Source organism: Anarrhichthys ocellatus, unplaced genomic scaffold, assembly GCF_004355925.1.
Source record: "Anarrhichthys ocellatus isolate YVR2014 unplaced genomic scaffold, GSC_Weel_1.0 scaffold10, whole genome shotgun sequence".
NCBI classification, from domain to species: Eukaryota; Metazoa; Chordata; class Actinopteri; order Perciformes; family Anarhichadidae; genus Anarrhichthys; species Anarrhichthys ocellatus.
The window spans coordinates 3,857,952-3,876,200 of record NW_022280040.1 but is presented as its reverse complement, the minus strand read 5'-3'; the positions used below and the strand labels follow the sequence as shown (position 1 = coordinate 3,876,200).

The 18,249-nt window shown below is 43.8% G+C and overlaps 1 protein-coding gene across 2 annotated transcripts in view; it reads left to right on the top strand.

The window, feature by feature from the left end:
• The first annotated feature begins 1,294 nt into the window (after positions 1–1,294).
• prex2 (phosphatidylinositol-3,4,5-trisphosphate-dependent Rac exchange factor 2) overlaps positions 1,295–18,249 on the top strand; it is a 78,879-nt gene continuing 61,924 nt past the window's right edge. For both annotated transcript variants that reach the window (XM_031849866.1, XM_031849865.1), the window contains exons 1-3: positions 1,295–1,774; positions 15,721–15,792; positions 16,791–16,913. In XM_031849866.1, coding sequence (XP_031705726.1) covers positions 1,637–1,774; positions 15,721–15,792; positions 16,791–16,913 — 333 coding nt within the window. In that variant the 5' untranslated portion in view covers positions 1,295–1,636. The remainder of the gene's footprint in view (positions 1,775–15,720; positions 15,793–16,790; positions 16,914–18,249) is intronic.

Sequence of the window (18,249 nt, the reverse complement as noted above, 5' to 3'; positions counted from 1 at the left end):
AGCTGTCCCTGCACTGCAGCGTGAGCAGGGAGCAAGAAGGGAGGTAGGACACAGCTCCCACCTCAGAGTGAAAAGAATATCCTAATTAAACACAATCTGACCAATCACTGCGTGTACATCTCTGTGTCTCCAGGCCTTTATGGTTTTCTTCCTGCATTTTTCCACATAAGAAATGTTATCCAAATTTCCAAGCAACCACTGACTGCAGAATGAGAAGTGGATATTGTCTGCACGGACTGCAACTGGACAGGATTCATACATAACCAGTGTGGAAATATTTGCCGTAGCACAACAGCATCTGCTTGCTCAATTAAGAGAAAGATCTTAAATCAAATCTAATAATATAAAAGGGCAGAGGCAGACAGGATGCATTTCGTAACAAGGAAATTGCTGCAAGAAATGTTATCCGGGAACATTCTGTGGTTTAGTTTGCATTTTTCAGTTTGTCTGTTAGAAAGGCCAAACTGTATCAATTACAATTAATCAGCACAAGCATGTTTTGTTACTAGTTTTGCCTGTCAAATAATGTTTTTTTGTGGCCCCTAATATTGAAGCTCAGGCTGGTGCAGAGTCCCAGACCCTCACAGTCCACAATGTGTTGTTTCTGCTGGTAGTAAAAGTGATTTTTAAACCAGTGTGTAGCTCATCAAGTGAGGAAAGCAGATGTCTGATACAGTGCGGGCCCATCTGTGACCACCTCTCTCCTTTAAGTTCACTCATTGTATGAGTTTTTATCTAAAGAACCGATGGAAACTGAAATGCACAGACGGCTTCCCCACACAAAGATATTAGCGATAACATAATTTGCAACTTAATGATCGAAGCAGAGATTTTATGACTGAATTGCTCTCCTTCATTAACTGACTGCTGTGCTTTATTACGAAGAGAAAGAAACCAATTAAAGTAATTCTCACAATTCTTGTCCAGTATTCAGGAGTGTAAAGCCAAATGGAGATACCGACAATAATCCCAGAAGTACAGTAATTGCCCCTTCAGTTTAAAATTATACATCAAAAATATGTTTTATAAGGCATCAATTCAGCCGGTATAATTTTAATTTCCTGCGTGTCTTCTTGAACAGTTATCCCCTGCAATTTCATTTGCTTAAAGATCATCTGTATGATCAAGAAAACAATTAGTTTAATAGTGTTTCATCTGTGTTTTTCCCTCTCAAAACCTGTTGCTGCAGTTTTATACTGAAACATCAAACCGGAAGTCGTCCCGCGCACTGTGGCTAACTTGACACTGGTCCTCCTCTCCGCATTGAAGGGCTTTGCTGGGAGGCTGGATCAGGATGAAGATCTTTGGAGTCACAGGGACTCAACTTTCCAAACTGCTGTCCACTTGTTGCGCACTCCTCCGTCACACTCCGTGGGGAGCAGTCTCGCGCTGTTGAGTCGTTTCCATCTTTGTGTTTTAAATTAAATTTTTAATTAAACTCTCTTTTCACGCGTTTTATCTCCTCCGGCATTATTTTTGGTTACTTTTCGTGGACTTCCAGTACAGACACCGGTTGCGCGCGCCCCCCCACCCCCCCAAGTGTTGACCATGCTGCAAACTTTACACTGAAACCTGTTTCGTGATGTGAAGCATCTGTCGAGGGGGAAACAAGGGTTTTTGCATTTCTTTACTCAACATGACTGAGGAGAGCAGAAGTGAACACAGAGCTGAAAGCGGGAAGGACTTGGAGAAGCAGCTCCGTTTACGAGTGTGCGTCCTGAATGAGCTCCTGAAGACCGAACGGGATTATGTTGGCACGCTAGAGTTTCTCTCGGTAAGTAGTGAGGATCATTGTTTACCAAAGACGGTACAAACAAAAGTGCACATTTTTAATCAACAAAATGAAACAACAAAGTAAGCAAACAAACAAAAACGTCCAGCCTGTTTAGTATGCACGCTGCATCCCGGATCCAGAGCCAGACCTGGTCCACTCAGCGTTACATGTTAATAACCTGCTGCATGCTACTGCTGCTGGTAATAATGCCAGCAGGCTGTCTGACATAAGACTCAACTGTTACCCGTAATGCTCTCTGAACCCATCCCCTTTGATGGAAATGTTAACTTTTCAGATTGGCAAGTGTGAAATCTGGAAAGCAGGTACAAAGAGGCGTTGCACAGCTTTAGTTCCTGCACAGCCAGTGTGACGTTTAATCCTCTCAGTGCGCTCAAAGGCTGCTAGAGGCTCGTAGTGGTTTGTCTGATCACAAACTATTTGAAGTCATTTGAAGCACGAGATTGTTTTAGATAAATAAACCTAAAATCACAACAAAATCAAACGTTTAAAACATTATTTTTTCATATTTAAATGACCATATTCTCATATAATTCTTACTTTCTACGCAGTGTTTACTGTTGCATACACCTTGAAGTTGCAGTGCATCAGTCCAGCTGATTGTATCCACCTTTACAATCATTCTACATTAGAAATAAGCTGTTTATTTAAAAAATAAAGAGCTGAAATTCACCAGGGACACTTCTATAAGCATATCTGTATTTCTGCTCACCCTGTCTTTGTAAACTTGTGCTGTACAGCGTTACTGTTCCATCCACATCCTTCCCCCACTTCTCCACCAGCGTAGAAAATACAGTAGGAGTGCAGTTTGCATGCTTCCTTTGCCAACTTCTGATCAAATCCAGAAGTGTGTGGAGTTCAGCCAAGGACGGCACAGGTGGACTCAAATGAAAACCACCGGAGCTAGCGCTTCAGCTGGCAGCACGTCTCCGGCTGAGCACATCGCTTGGTTGCAGAAAAACACAGGAACGATGAGCTGTTAGCTTAAAATAACACCTAACCTTAAAGAAAAGGGAAACAGTGGAAATGTCCCCTGTTTAAACCAGAAAGCCATCAAAAGTTGTCCCTGTGTACAGTTGGTAATCAAGTCTCATTGACAAAGAAAGCTGTGGCTGTTGAGGATGCTAAAACACGGACACCGTGTGATCTGGACTGTATGTTTGGACGGCTCCCACCACATTTACTCAACAGTTTAAGCTTCTTACTGCGATGGGAACTTTGCGAGGTCGTCTGGTCGAAAAGGGTGCCGGGTTTGTGTGTCATTAAGAGTGCTATTTCCCAGACCGCATGTATGAACGTGAACACCCTGACCTCCCTCCCACTGCCCAGATGTTTCTAATGGAGGACAGAGGGTCCAGGGAGGGGATGGAGCTCTATCTGGCCTTTCTTAGAAGTGGCATCGCTGGAGAAGTGGAGGAGGCGATTACATGAGGGAATGTGTCCTCTGTCCTCTAGCGGTGGGGGTTTTGGGGGGGGGGAATGCAGCCAACCCTCCTTTATCAACCCCCTGTGGTGCTGGAACTGGGATTCATTTCAGAAGTGACTGATCCTTACAAGGCGACTCTGTTCTGGCCCCGGGGAACGTCGGCATGGATGCATCAGATTGAGATCTGACCGCGATAGAGATTGCAATTGTTGATTTGTAGCTGGAGCTGGATGTTAATAAAGAAGCTAGAAAGTGAGAGAAGAATACAAGGAGTCACTGTTATCTATACTGTCTTATCATCTAAGGGAGTATTGTGGAAGACACTCAGGATGATCAAAGACTGCCCCACTGGGGAGAGAGGGGTCATAAGGAAGACTTTCATCTGATCAGACACAAGCACACGGTTCCCCCCCCCCCTTCTTCTACTGCCACGCTAGAACCAGTTAGGAACCACACAAGTTTCTGTGTGTCTTGAGGTCCGAACAGAGGACAACCCGGGCCCCCCCCCCTGTGCGACTCCCTGGTGGGATAATCCAGGAGACGCCAAGTACCAGCGGGGAGAGAGAGTTGAAGGGGATATTGCTAGAGGGGAGAAGGGAAAGGGATAGAGCTGATCATGCAGTAGATATTGCCAGGAGGGTGAAGGGTAGGGGGGGGGGGATTCTGCAAGTGGCTGCAAGCCATATTTCCTGGAGGAGGAATTCCTCAGAGGTTAGGAAATGCTGGGGAACAATGAGGCTCCGGTCAGTAGCCAAAGTTGAACTGCAGAGCAGAGATCGCTGCTGCTGATCCGTGGGACCTGAACACAATGCGCCTCACACACGTATACCTTACTGTTAAGGTAGTGGAAAACAACGTGGATGATTAGAGCAATTTGTCCCAGGACAGTCTGAGCCTATTGTGCAACCGTACCTAACCTCTCGTGGGAAAGTGTGCTGATTACATCTTGCATGGTCTCAGTATTGGAAAGTCTAAATTTGACTTTCTGTGGATTAAAGGAACACTTTTTTAAACCGCATGCACTGAACTTCCACAGTAGTCGGGGCAGTGAGAGGAAGGGCTCTAGGGAAGCCGTTTGAAATATCTCAGGGCCCTCTTACGTAATGAACAATTATAGCCAGATATAGTGGGCGGCGGTGGACACTGGTGTTTATCTTGGACAGCTACGAGCCAATAGAATGACAGTCATTCTTAGAAAATCGCCTACATGACTGGAACAAATCAAGACCTAATGTAAACAGTCATTTTAATGAGGTCTTTGCCTTTCTGTGTTTGTTTGTTTTTTCTTCTTCTTCACAGTGTCAAATGAAATGCTTTACATAGTCTCTGACATTGTTCGCTCTTGATAGAGAGACTTTGAAAGCCATGTGCTTGCATGATGAGCACTTTTTTGCAGGAAGAATGTAAGAAGGGACAAAGGAGAAAATCTTTCATGTCCTGATTCTGGTATGAGGTCTGAGCCACAAGTTAACTTAATATATTCCAAAGAGCTTTGCAGTGCATTAAGTAGTACCTTAGCTGCCCCCCCCCCCCCTTCCCTCAAAAAAAGCCTGTTGAACTATGAAGCAACCGCAGAGTGTGATGTTAGAAAACAGTTTTAATCCCTTGCATGAATCTAAATGAATAAATGTGGTTTGAGACGTTGTGATGCTGTGGAAACTCTTCGCACTCTTTGTTATTCTCTTAAAAAAGCGACGAACCATCAAGTGATGACATTTAAGAAATACAGCATGTGTACCTTCACACCTTTTTAAACACAGTCGCATACGATTATCCTTGTTATATTTGCTGTCGCGGACTTTATGTGGAGAGGTTATTGGGCAACAAACATGTCTGTGGTCACTTTAAGTCAGTGGTGTTGGAATCGAGCCTAATGGAGAAAGCAGCTGTTAAGAAGGATCATTTACTGGCTCTTAGAAACCCAGGTGTGTGTGTGTGTGTGTGTGTGTGTGTGTGTTAGAGGTTCCACATCTCTCTCTCGCAGGCTTTAGATTTTTTGTTTACATTACAAGTTTTCTTTGCTTGTAACATGTGACTAGTGGACAGTCCTGAAGGAGGTTAGGTCACAAGGCCACGACGAGAAGGCACCTATGCACCAAGCGGACTGCCGATGACCCCAAAGGTCGCGACCCCTTGTTCCTATCCCCTTCTTGTCTGTTAATCTGTAGGCTTGGGGCCAATATCAAGCTCCCTCCTGTGTTCTGATGGAAACAGGAACCGAGGATATTGACGGTCAGTGCGTCCTGATTTGATGGAAACACACAAACGAAAACATGTGTAACAGGCTATATATGGAGGCATGTTGTATTCATGTTGGAAGCCAAAATAAGCTATTGTACATTTTTGTTTTCAATAAATACTAAATAACTGAGATGAATTGAACTGTAAATATTTACTAGGTAGTATTTAACACACAGCAAAACGCTTAATGTTTCATGTTTTGGGGGTCAGAAGCCAGAAATGTTGGGAGCTGTTGCCTGGATCTGTTGGAGCAGATTCTGGGTTAAAGAGGGCAACAGTTGTATATGTTGGTGTAACGAGACTGACACCACGTGATATAGATTCTACCAAGCTGTTTAAATAGCTTTTTTTTAAGTGACACATCAGATAAGATTGAACATGTGTGCTCACATGATGCTGGTGTGTTTGGATCGGGTGGTTTTAAGGGCTGAGGGCGAGTGCTTACAGTCCGCTTGTGGCCATTTACAGTTGCTTACATTAGTCTGACTCCATAATGGGCTGCATTTAGTGATAAGATTCACGCAGGCTGATGTTTTCTGCCCTGATTGCTCTCTTCTTAATCACTTCCTTTATTCATTTACGATCGCCCCCCATCATTCCACACCAGCATCTTACGCGCTCTACCCTTTCGTATACCTCAAATCTCAAAACACATACACAACTATGTGTGTGTGTTTTATGTTTTGAGAAGCAAAAGAAAGAAATGGAAGCAGACACAGAGGTGAGATTGTTTCTCCTTGGCTCTTTTCAATTGAATTAGGTGAAGTCTCTGCTCTCTGAGAATGCAGACTGTTCTTTCTGCTGCCCCCCCCCCCCCGTGTGAGGCCCCTGAACGGATGACGTGGCTTACTTTGCATTACAATTTACCACCACGGCCATTACACAAGTGACCTGCCTGATTTTTCTTTTTAGTGTAAATGCATTCTCTCTCTGTTTGGTCATAACTGTGTATTTATTGTGAGCCCTTTTAAGATGTACGTGCAGTATCAGTAGATGCATTGTGTGCGTAAACCTGTTCAGCAACCACACCTTAAAGATAAATCTAGACTTTAGCCAGCCTGAAGAAGAATGATAGTGAAGATTAGATCAGCGACAGCAGAGCCCTCTCCCGCTGAGAGTTTTGCATCAACCTTGAGTCCCACATGGGTGGGATTATGCTTCATCTTCCCACTGAGCATTTCTACTCTGCTGTGTTTTGCATGCCTTTCAATATCTTATACATTCATTCTTACAGAAAAAAAGATTAGGCAATTCCCTCGATGTAGCAGATGGGATGGATTGCATTGTGAAATATTCAGTAACATGCATTGTCTACATTATGCCAGGTTATGGAAGTACTAGAAATGTTGAATATTGTAATATTAAGTGAGAGGCGCGATAGAGAAAGTTCATGTAATTTGAGTTAAATGCTTGTTGCTGCAAAATGTTCTTGACCCGTGTGTAGGGCAAGGTGTTGAAACTCAATCATTTAGGGTGGCCAAAACGTGTACTGAGAACAACATTTCGCAATGAACTTTTATTATGGGAAAAGACCCTGCAGTGCTGCTTTTTATTTGGACAACATTTCACCATAGTAAATGTGGCTTCTTTTTTGTTAAAGGAATAGTTCAACGTTTTGGGAAATACACACATTCACATGTCCTGCACAGAGTGAGAGGAGAAGACCGACACCACCCTCACGTCTGTACAGTAAATATGACCCGAGACTGGTTAGCTTAGCTTAGCTGCTAGAAACTCACTATTAGCTAGAGAAAAAACAAACTTTGACAAACTTTTGTCATTGTCTAGTCGTGCCCATGACTTAACTGATGACTGTTTGGTTGCAGTCATTTAAACCCCTCTTTCTGTCAGTGTAAGAAACGTATCAGGTTGTTGCGCTATAGAGCGTTCTCTTGCTTTTGTCTCAGAGGCCATTTTTTTCAAGCAGGATTTCCTTCCTTCCTGGCCCTCCCCGTCTTTACATTGTGCTGCACGTTTCCTGCTTCAGCATGCACACACTCGCACACTTCCCCCACTGTCTCCACTGGGCCTAGGGAAAAGGAGAGTTTTGCCACAGATGCCCACTTGGCGACGAGAGGCTTCGTTGCGCAGGCGATAGGGGCCGCGAGGACCCCTGTGTTGAATCCACAGAGTGGATTTAGCCCAGGAGGAGGCAGAAGGTGGTGCTTTCCTGCTGCCAAAGAGGAGAAGGCGGCCTTTGATTTGGCCAGTGCCAGCTGCCCGGTCACATGGCGCTTCCGTGCAACAAGTAGAAGAGTGACGGGACTACGGTTGACACTTGTCAGGACATTCATGGAGTTGAAGGGGTCATCATCACAAAGGGGGGCCTGTGTTGTAGCTGGCGTGCTCTGCCGCATGGAACACACACACACACACGCACACAGACACGCACACTTGCTCCGATCAGTATGCCTGCAGTGTTTACTTAGCACCCTCCATCCTTCTTCAGCTTTTCCATGATTCTGCAGACACTAATAAAGATGACAATATGTTTACAAATGAATTAAATGCGAGTCTGCTGCTAGTCGGATTACGGTTATGTTGTTTGTAAAAGAATTTACCAACCCTGTGGTTTGGTATCATGGATTTCCCCACAAACACAAGTGCAGCCGTCTCTAAACTTTCAAATCTGACTTTAAACAAAGTTGATGAATTGTCCCCAGAATAGGTTGAGACAAGTTTGCACGCTCTCTCTGTGATTTAAACTCACACTTTCCATGCCATTCATGCCTCTGAATCCATAAACACCCAGAGCTGCCCAGCCAGACGTGACGGTAAATTCCACTTCACTAAATTATTTAGTTAAGCTCTTGAATGGAATTTGCGAGAGTAGCTCTAAAAGTTAGATAAGCATGCCATAGACATCCTTTTATGTCTGTCTGTCTTCTTTCTGTCTCTTTCCATTTTATTTCCAGCCCCTGACCTGAAACAAGTTGTCCCTAGACAGTGAGTAAGCCTCTACTTCCCACTTTTAAGTCTTAAGCTGGCCTTTAACATTCTTGCTAGTCTAAAGTCGCAACATGTGTACAGTCGATTTAGTTTCACACGTAAAGGGATGACTTGATAACTGAAGAATAGCCTTGAATGTGAGGTCTAAAGTCTGGCGTCCTTCATCAGACCCTAAAAGCTGCCTCCATATCACGATAAGCTTTGAGGAGAACGTTTGGGGTGTTGTTGGGTAGATTTGCTAAAAACTTTAGATGAGTTTAAGTGAAACCTGCATGAATTTATTATTTTAGTGGTTTCTGTTGTGATGCAGCCATGTTGGCGTGGTGCCTCCTGCTCTGTCCATTCACAGACAAAAAGAAGGCACGGTGAGCCGAACCCTGGCAGGACGGGGGGGTATTTGTACGGGTGGGCATTGCTCTGAACAGTTGTGTTTGGGGGAGAGGGAGGAGAAACTGGCAAGGCAGTTGTTCAATCCTCTATTGACAGTGTCCGGTCCTAAGTGTGAGAGAGGCTGACTCTGCAGCTCTTCCTTGTTTTCTTGCCAGTCCTGCTGAGACGGATGGAACGGGGGGGGGGGGGGCCGGCGGACGATGTGGTGGTCTGAAGCGCTAATCAAATGAACAATCTGAACGTGTGACAGTCATGCTTGGGAGTGCATCACTGATTGATTCTGCTGAGTCATCTTGCTCGTCAATACAGGCTGCTGGTGTGTGGTTCCTATGGGAATTGCCGTCTATCAGTTGATGATGGTTTGCCTGGCTGCACGTGGAGATTGGAGAAGCATGGCAGGTCTCTAGAGAATAACTCATCTACTAGAGGCTGGTCTCACTGCTTCATACCCAATTTCAGTCAAGTCAAAAGATCTTCCTAATATGCGGAGGATTGCCACGCATTGATAGTGCCGTGAGGGGTGAAATTGAACAGACCCACAGCCTGTCGGGTATTCAGTTAAACGGACGTGACCTCAAGCATCGTTTTTATGCTCGTGTTCATTTCAAAGTCGCTCACCAGGAGTCAGGCGGAGACATTGGACACAGACATATTCATTAGATAAAACGCTTCAGGGACACTGGAAGGACAAGAATAACATGAAAGAGAAGAACCTTTCTGTACACAAGCAGTAGTGAGTTATGGAGATGCCTCAAATTAAATTGTTGGTGTTCACTTTTCCTTTACAAGCCAGATTTTTCCCTGCATTTTCCACAAAATGATCAAATAACTATCTTTTTTTGTGTCCTTCATCAACGGTATTTTATATTTTTCCGAGAGTCACGTGGTGCTCGTACAGGCTTCCGAAGTCAAATTAACTTTTGTTCCCTCGAAGAACCTGTAAAATGAATTCACACCATGTTCTCCGTTGTTAATTAAAACCAGAGAGCCTGCATTGAGCTGTGCAGATGAGCCCTAATAGCCACTCCCAAGATAGACAAATTAACATTCCCCGCTACATTAAGAGTGTCTGTTTCCTGTATACATTCCCGGTGGAGAGAAACGGACCTGTCTGGGAAAACCAGCCAGAGGAGTAATGAGATGGGTAGCTCGGGATGACTCCTTTTGGTGTCATCAGGACCTGTTGAAGACAGGAGGGGCCTGGCTTATGGGAGGGAATCACTACAAAGAGCCTTTTCTCTCTTTTTCGGATGTTCCCTTGTGTGCTCTCAGCATCGGAGACGGGCTCTGTCTCTGGTCAGGACTTTTTGGCGAAAATTCAGTTTTTGCTTGCCAGGAATTTGGTGTGTGTGTGTGTGTGTGTGTGTGTGTGTGTGTGTGTGAGTGTGAGAGAGAGGCTGGGAGATTTAACCCTGTGTAGTTGAACTCTGGTTTAAAAGCAGTTCATATGTGCAAGAAGTAGGCTAAACAAGGCTGTCTTTCTTTACTTCCCTCTGTACTTCCTCTCTATCTGTTTTTATGTCTGCATTGTCTTCTTCTATCTCTGCTGCTCTCTCATTTTCTAACACACACACACACACACACACACGCACACACACAGGGGCTCAAGAGACTCAGGTGTTTCTAGAGCTTTGCCTGAGGGTGCAGAGCTGCTTGCTCACCTGTTACATGCTGTCCTTTAACTGTTATCGTCACGGTGTGTTACGATTTAGTCTGCCATCCCAGGGGACAAGATGTATGTATGACAGAGAAACACACATAAAAAGCCTGTAACGTTAATGAGCATACCTTCACAGTCTAGTGATTCAGTACAGTGGGCTTTATCGTGTGGGAGCTGTTGTTTGTGTCTCCATCTCTGTGGTCGAGTGGTCGAGCTTTGTCTCATCTTTTATTTGTTGTAGGATTTAAAATATACTCCTGTACATGTGTGTTGTAATATTCCTCCACATTTAATCTGTTTCACGCTACTAAATTGTAATCATATGGAGAAACAGGATGTTTCTGTGTTTGTCTGTTTGCCAGCTCTCCAATCAGGACAACAAAGCCCATCAGTGAATCATCAGCAGACAAAAGAGGCAGTTTGTCCAATAGACTCTCAGAAAGGCCTATTCATTCTTCCACAGTTTTACTGGTGTCCAGTGCCAATGAACTCAGATTGGAGCTATTTCAGTTGTTTGCAACAGATCCCACGTCTATGCAAAAGCAATTGAACTTTGGGAGCAGAAGAAGAAGTTGTAGTTCAGTACTTTTAATTTCAAGGAGAGCATTGTGTTTGAGGGACCCCAGGGACATGAAATGGTTGTTTTGCATGTAATTCATCAAACGGGCCCCTTGTTCCTGCCTACTCCTCCAATAGTTTTAACTTGAATGCATTAGCAGATGTTTGAGGCTAGCTCTGTACTTGATTCAAACTAATTCCTGCATGGGAGCAGCTAGATGGTTTTTTTTTTTTTTTTAGCAAAGCAATTTGCTGCATCATTTTTGCTCTTTTTGGATCTGTTTAGTGCTCTTTTCCTCTCTGGGTTGGATTTGTATTCCCATCACAGCCCACTCTGCTGGCTGTGGAAGGTGATGGATGACATGCTTTTTCTCCCCTCGCACTTTTCTCCATTCTCTCTTCCACTCACTTCACATTCACGTTTCGTATTTTTTTCATTTAACTCAAGCGGCATTCTCTGGTTTGGCAACTACGCCGTACACACACTTTATTTTGAAGAGCAAGAATGTCCATCATTGTCTCTCTTGTTATGTCGTTGATGGTTTACGTGTTTTTAGGAAGCCAGTGAGCTGTTTTTGCCAAACCCCTCTGGTGTGATTCACATGTTTCATTGACACACAGAGATCAACATGTACAGTAGGACTGGCAAGCCTTCCGCTGATTGTATCTTTCCAATCTGGTGGTGGTGGGGGGGGGGGGCAACATTGCATAATGTCCATTCACAAAGTGTCCTGAACTAGGTTGGCTCAGCGCACAATCTGTCGGGAAGCATTACCTCCTGCAAGCCTCTGCATTTCCTTTCCTGACACTACAATCCAGGTGTAATTTCCCTGAGCGAAAAAAACATACGTTAGCAAACTGCAGTTATTGAGCGAGCTGTCACTCAAAAGATTGAGGCGGTTTTCCACTCATGTCCAGTCATAATAAGTGGGTGATGGACAGGTGGCCTGCAGGTGAACCTGATTTCAGCTTCAGTGTGAAAGTCAGGTTGCTGTATCACGCGGGAGCATTACTGCATCAGACTGTACGGCCATGATTTCCACTACGGCGGCTTTGTTGCCTGCAGCATGTGAGCTTCTGTTGATTAATGGCCGGTAGGGCCCCACGCAGTGATTGGACCAATCTATTCATCACACCCATCTGCTGTGTGGAATAATGAAAACTGTAATGGCGTTTTAATGCGTAGTCCTCCCCTCAGCCATTAGAGTGACAATCCAGGTGATTATACCAGGGCCCCAGGGAACAAAATGACTTTCTGACAGAGTTGTTTTTTCCCCCCTTGTTGAATGCTGTTGATACATGATTACGGATAGAAAATGCATGTACTGTATGTACAACAAGTAGAAAGGAAAATGTCTGAGGAAGAAAAGAACAGGCGCTGCTTAATTCCCTTCCTGAAATAAAAGTGTGCCTGTGGCTACTCACACTCAAATGAGTGATGTGTGTGTGTGTGTCTTGGTGTGTTTGTTCGGAGACGAGTCTAACTTTCCTAGGATGGCCAATGGAAAGAACACTGTAAGAAAATCCCTGCCGTTGTCCAACTCTTTCATCCTCTTTGTCTTCTGAGCTCATCACTTTACATCATCACATTTGTGAAGAGAAAACTATGACTTGTCGTTCAGTGTTTTCTGCTCAGTTCATAATGTCTGGAACACGGAAAGTGTTACATGAATCACGAACGTCTCCTGCTGAGCGTTAAATGCAATGAGGTCTGCTGGTGATTCAGCGGTTTCCGGCGCCCAGGCATGGTGGATTCCTGCTAGAAAGCACATCCAGTCCTGGGGAACCTCCTAAAATCTATTGGTCATTACTAAGTATTAGGATAGAGCAACCGTGGTGGACTGTAGTGGAAATGTCATGGTTCTTTAACAGTTCTTCAGCTGCTGAAAAACTCATCCCTTTAATTTGATTAGTTTCTGGTAATTGTTGTCATCATAGACTCTCTTGCAGCTTTTAAAAAACAAAAAACAGTACAATACAAGGCGTTGGCAAATGAGCCGTGCATTAATGTAGTGCAGCTCTGTCAGGTGCTATACAAACCTGGAAACGGGCTTATATTCACTGTCACCCTGGGTGCTGTTACTGTGTCCATAAATCCAATCAGTCAGTCAGCTTCCCATCCTCCGTCCGTGGAGCTTTTTCCAGGATCAGTCTTGGCTGTCTCCTCGGAAGAGACATGTTAAGTTTCCACAAATCAAATCCGGTCTGAACCGTCCACAGTTCTAGAAATAACACCAACAGCGTCTCAAATTAATTGTTCCGACTTGTTTTCGTGGCCGAGTCTGTTTTCTGTGTGGCGTACTTGTCTTGAAAACTACATGAAAGATGTTTTCAATTTCTGTGCAGCAAAAAGCAAACACTCTTATCTTCTGGGTGATAGCACAATTCATTATCTCCATCCAATCAGATTTAGAGTCCCTGCACTCCATTATGACGTGTCTTTTTTTTCTCTTGTGTTGTTTACTTCTGATAAGCATCTGCAGTGTGGCTCCTTATGTTTTCGCTGCAGAGCCCCCCCCCCGTATCTGTAGAGATGCTGTATAATTAGTGCTTTGCAGATATAGTGATTATCTCCCGTTGAATAGACTCTTCATTATTAAAACTGAAGTGATAGACTTCCCTAATGAGCCCATGTTTGATGTCACGCATCAATGATAGGAAGCTGGTTTTGATGCAAATGAGCACTACTTTTGCTCCGCTTAAGGTCCTGTACTGTAAGCACTGTCATGACTGTCGAAGTCTGCTCCGTGTTTGGACATATTAGACTTGCTAATCAGATGCTAATGCTTGTGAGTGGCAGAGTTGCGAGGCAAGGCAGCTACGGAATGGTAATCAGCGCCGGGTTGGCCTACAACAAAGAGGCTGATTATTTGAGCTCCCTTTTTCCCCCCAAAACACAAGCCCGGATTCAAACACTTATACAGTTACTTTTGAAGTGTTGCTTGATGTCGATACGATGTGATTACGATGATTTCTGTAATTTCTTCATGAGAATTTGTTAGTTTTTTTCAAACAGAACGCAGGCTCTGTAATTAGCTAGAAATGGAGATTTTACCACGGATTTAGCGCAACCACCTTTCCCTCTGTCCCCAACCACTCGCTTAGATCTTGCTGTCAAGGAATAATTCTTGGCTTGTCCGCTCATTAAAGTAAGCTGTTTACATGCTTTGTGGTTGTATTGTGTGAGCTCGCTCGGGTCAGGCTGCCTGCTGTGTGGCGGCACTGGACGACAGATGGCATTATGGCCCCTCGGTGGGGCGGTAAAGGGACGCCCGTGGTTAGGGTCAACTGCAAAGACAGATGTAACTTCCTACTGCACTCACAGTGACTGTATGCGTTACTCTGCCGTTCTGCTTGGTTGTGTGTTTATGGAGCTGCTGATGGTTCGTGTCATGCTGTACCATGAAATGAGGCTTTGTGGGGTTGAAGTGTTTTTCTGCATCAGAACATGTTTGTTGTACTGTCGTGGTTTTGTGCGAGGATTGGTGTGATCAGTGACAGGCCATTGAATAAGTCAGAATTTGGGTTTTGACAGCCCTGTTGCATTCCCTGTGAGCTCTGTTTTCCCTAAATGCTGTGGCACACAGTTAGAGTCAAACAGTTCAAGTGTAATCTGTTTTCTTTCATTTGGTTCATTTATCTTCAGTGTCATGGGTCTTTTCACAGTGTAGTGTAGTGTAGTAGCTCTGGCAAAGTCCCAGTACACACTTTATTCTACTTAGAGATCTCATCTCTGCTTTTATCTTGCTTGAGTTACTGACCTTTATGCCATTCGGAGGATAAATAAAGTTATTAGTGTGACATGGGAAATGAAAACAAAGTGTCGGTAAAATAAAACCCAAATCACACAAGAGTTTTTCTGATGTTTGTGCCAAGGACATTTCTTTGCTGCTGATTTGACTGAAATATGAACATGGGGGACGTTGTCGTTGGCGCTCAATATCCAGTTTGATTAGATTACAATTCAGAGCGATTGAATGCAATTTCTTTGTATTCGACCTTTAAGCCTTGCTTTGGATTTCATCATAGCTTCCCCCCCGAAGTGAAGTGCATTACAGGCATCAATCAAAATCAAAGTGTGGTGCAGCCAATTCGTTTTCCCCCTGATCTTTCCACTGAAGATGGATTCCTCTCTGCCAAACTGTATTCCAAGCATTGCACACTAAAGATAAAGATTCATGTCTGGTACCTGTTGATGGATGTCTTCTTTTCTAAAAGCTCTTCCTCGGGCGGGGGTTCAGAAAATGACTAATTCCTCCTTAGTCACATTTTAAGAGTACATTCGAAGCACACCTTAATTCACCATTCTCAGAAAGTGCCCTGAAGCATTAAATGGGTTGTGCGGTGAAGCAGCCTGGGAACCAGCATCCTCAGGGACCGACGAAAGTAAGAGCACTTCCCATCCATCTCAATTCACACACTGTTTGGCCTCTCAGACTCCCATCCCCAGCCACTTTACATCGCCTTTTGAAATACCATGCGCTGCAATTATTATGTTTTTTTTTTTTTTTTCTTTCTCCCAAGTGCAAAGATTGTATTTCGTGTGTATCAGGTGTCCATTGTGCCAAGTTGCAGCTGCACACAAAGCATCAAATCTAAGTCTTCGGTTTGTCTCGTTAAAGGTGCAAGAGATCAGACGCCAAAACGTAACTTGATCCATTTCAAAAGTGTTAACAGTTGCTTTCCTTTTCTGCTCTGCTCCAGGTGTTTCTACATCGTCTCAACCAGTATGCAGCCACCAAAATCGACAAGAACATCACAGAGGAGACCGTTAAGGTGAGGGTCAATCTGTGAAGTATGGGACGGCATAATTAAGATTTACTTTTACACTACCCACTTTTTTTCATACTGTAACCCGATCCGTGAAAAGACCGGAAATTACATTGGAAACTGAATGAAGTGAGTCCCTTGTTTGGGGTGCTCTTTCAACCTAAATTAGCCAAGTTTCTGAATGGAGAAAGAAGTAGTGGGCGATCCAGGAAGCAGCTGTAAATATAATCTATTTATAAGCGATTCCGGCTGGAGGATAATAAAGGATGCTCTCTCACAGTGGGAGAGTGACTGTTTCAGTGAGCTTGCTTAACTCTTGAAGGTAAAATACACATTCGGTGGATATTTACTGCATGTCCCATGTTTAGGAATATGTCAATCCATGCTATGTTTTGTTTGGGAACAAGCTGTACAGAGAGGGGTTTGGATAACGTGGGGGCAGTGATGTCACCGAGCAGCTGAATGACATCCAGTCCTTTTTGGAGCGAAATTGCATTGATGAAATGCGCTGACTAGATTTTTTTTTGCTGTCCTTAGCGTCACTAAGGAGTATTTTTACCTCACCCATAAAAGGCTTCTCCGGTTTCCATGCCTTGGTTTTATTTCACTAGCTTTCATCCTCCATCCAGAGTCAGCATTGTTTTGACCTTTAACATCACAATAAAAAGGAGATAAAAGGGGGCAGAAGTCAACACCACATGAAGGAAACATTTCCATACAACAGATCTTAAAAAATGTGCTCCTTTAAAAAAAAAAAAAAAGAAAAAATAGAAATTCTAATTATAATAATGTTTGAAATCCCAATATCAAAGACATCTAAAGCTAAGATGCCCATTTCAAAGAAACCCCAGTCTTTATAGTGTGGCCTCAGTCCCACATAGCCACAAAAAAAGCAGTACACTCCAAAGTATTGATTAGGGCCATCTTAGGCACACCACTGGAGGAAATAAAACAGCTGGCAAATACACTAAAAACACACATCATATGACCTTTTTCTCTCTCAGGTTTTATTCTCCAACATCGAGGAGATCCTGGCCGTTCACAAAGACTTTCTCTCCATGGTGGAAGAGCTGCTGCAGCCTGACCCTCATGCTCACCATGAAATCGGGCGCTGCTTCTTGCACTTTGTAAGTAACACATGCGACCGCCACCACTTAATGCTTCCTCTATTGCAAGTTGAAAGTTACCATTGCCATCTTTAATCATCATTTTACCATCTTGTCCAAGCTCTTATAGTTCCGTCGCGTCAACGTAAGCTCTGTTTGCAGTAAACGTTTGTTCATCGAAAGAATTTCTCTCCTGCTTTACTATCAGAGCTCGAATGCAGTTATGCCTCTTGAGTACTGCTGAAAATGACAAGATACACCACATGCTGTCGATTCATCTTTCTGGATTACCCATGATGAGAGATTGCACATGTGCGATATGCTTGATACGGTTCTGATATACTGCTCACCCCTTGCTATATATCACATTTCTTTGATGGTGAGCCTGGAGGCACACTGGCATATACTAATAGGTTTCAAAGTCGAATAAATCTTAGCATCCTTCTGTTGGGCTGAAAGCGACTCCTCTGCCAGTAGGGTGCTGATGAAACAGGTGAAAGAGAGAGAGAGAGAGAGAGAGATGACCTCATTGAGAAAATGGGATGTAATTCACAGCATAACTGAAAACACATGACCATAATTCAGTCATGAGTGACCATGTGAGTCCATTGAGATAAGATTTGGACATTTTCGTTCTATGCAGTTTTTTTTTCCTCCTCAAAATGACTTTCTCAGCAGTGATATATAATGTTGATGCTCTAAAAGTTCCAGGAAAGAATTACCCAATCTAACTTTACTACAGAAACACAAATAGGTAAGTAAGCCAGCTGGACAATGGGCCGCTCAAATCAAAATCCCTCAGGCCTGCAAAATTGCTTCTTGCTGACTTAAGACTTCCCAGGGCCAAAACATTACATATTTTGGAGGTTTGTAAACTGACCTATTAGAAAACACGATTCAACAAGAAGAGCATACTCTACGGGTAATGAAAACGATTTGTATTTGCAAGTTGTTGTCGTTGTTAAGACAGCCGTGTCTCTTCACAACAGCAGCTTTGTCTTTCTGAGGCAGAGTCGCATGGCTGAAGACCGTGCGCTATTTTTGCAGCTCTGTAGTGACTTCGTAGTAGAGTGATTTAAAGGCTGTTCGGTCTGGTCCCACTGCTGCCTCTCAAAGACAATAGAGTATGAATGTCATGAGAACGGCTGTGGTGGAAAGTTGTCGGCAATATGGCTGCAAGGCAGATGGATACGATTGGAACCCCCCCACACACACACACACATGATATACATTATTTATTTCATGACGGAGAGGAGAGTATGGGGAAGAATTCATACCTGCAATGAGTCCTGTAATTCACATGTCTGCTCTGTGGTCTGTTTTTGCCTTGTTTTCTCTCATTGTTTTTAGTTTTACT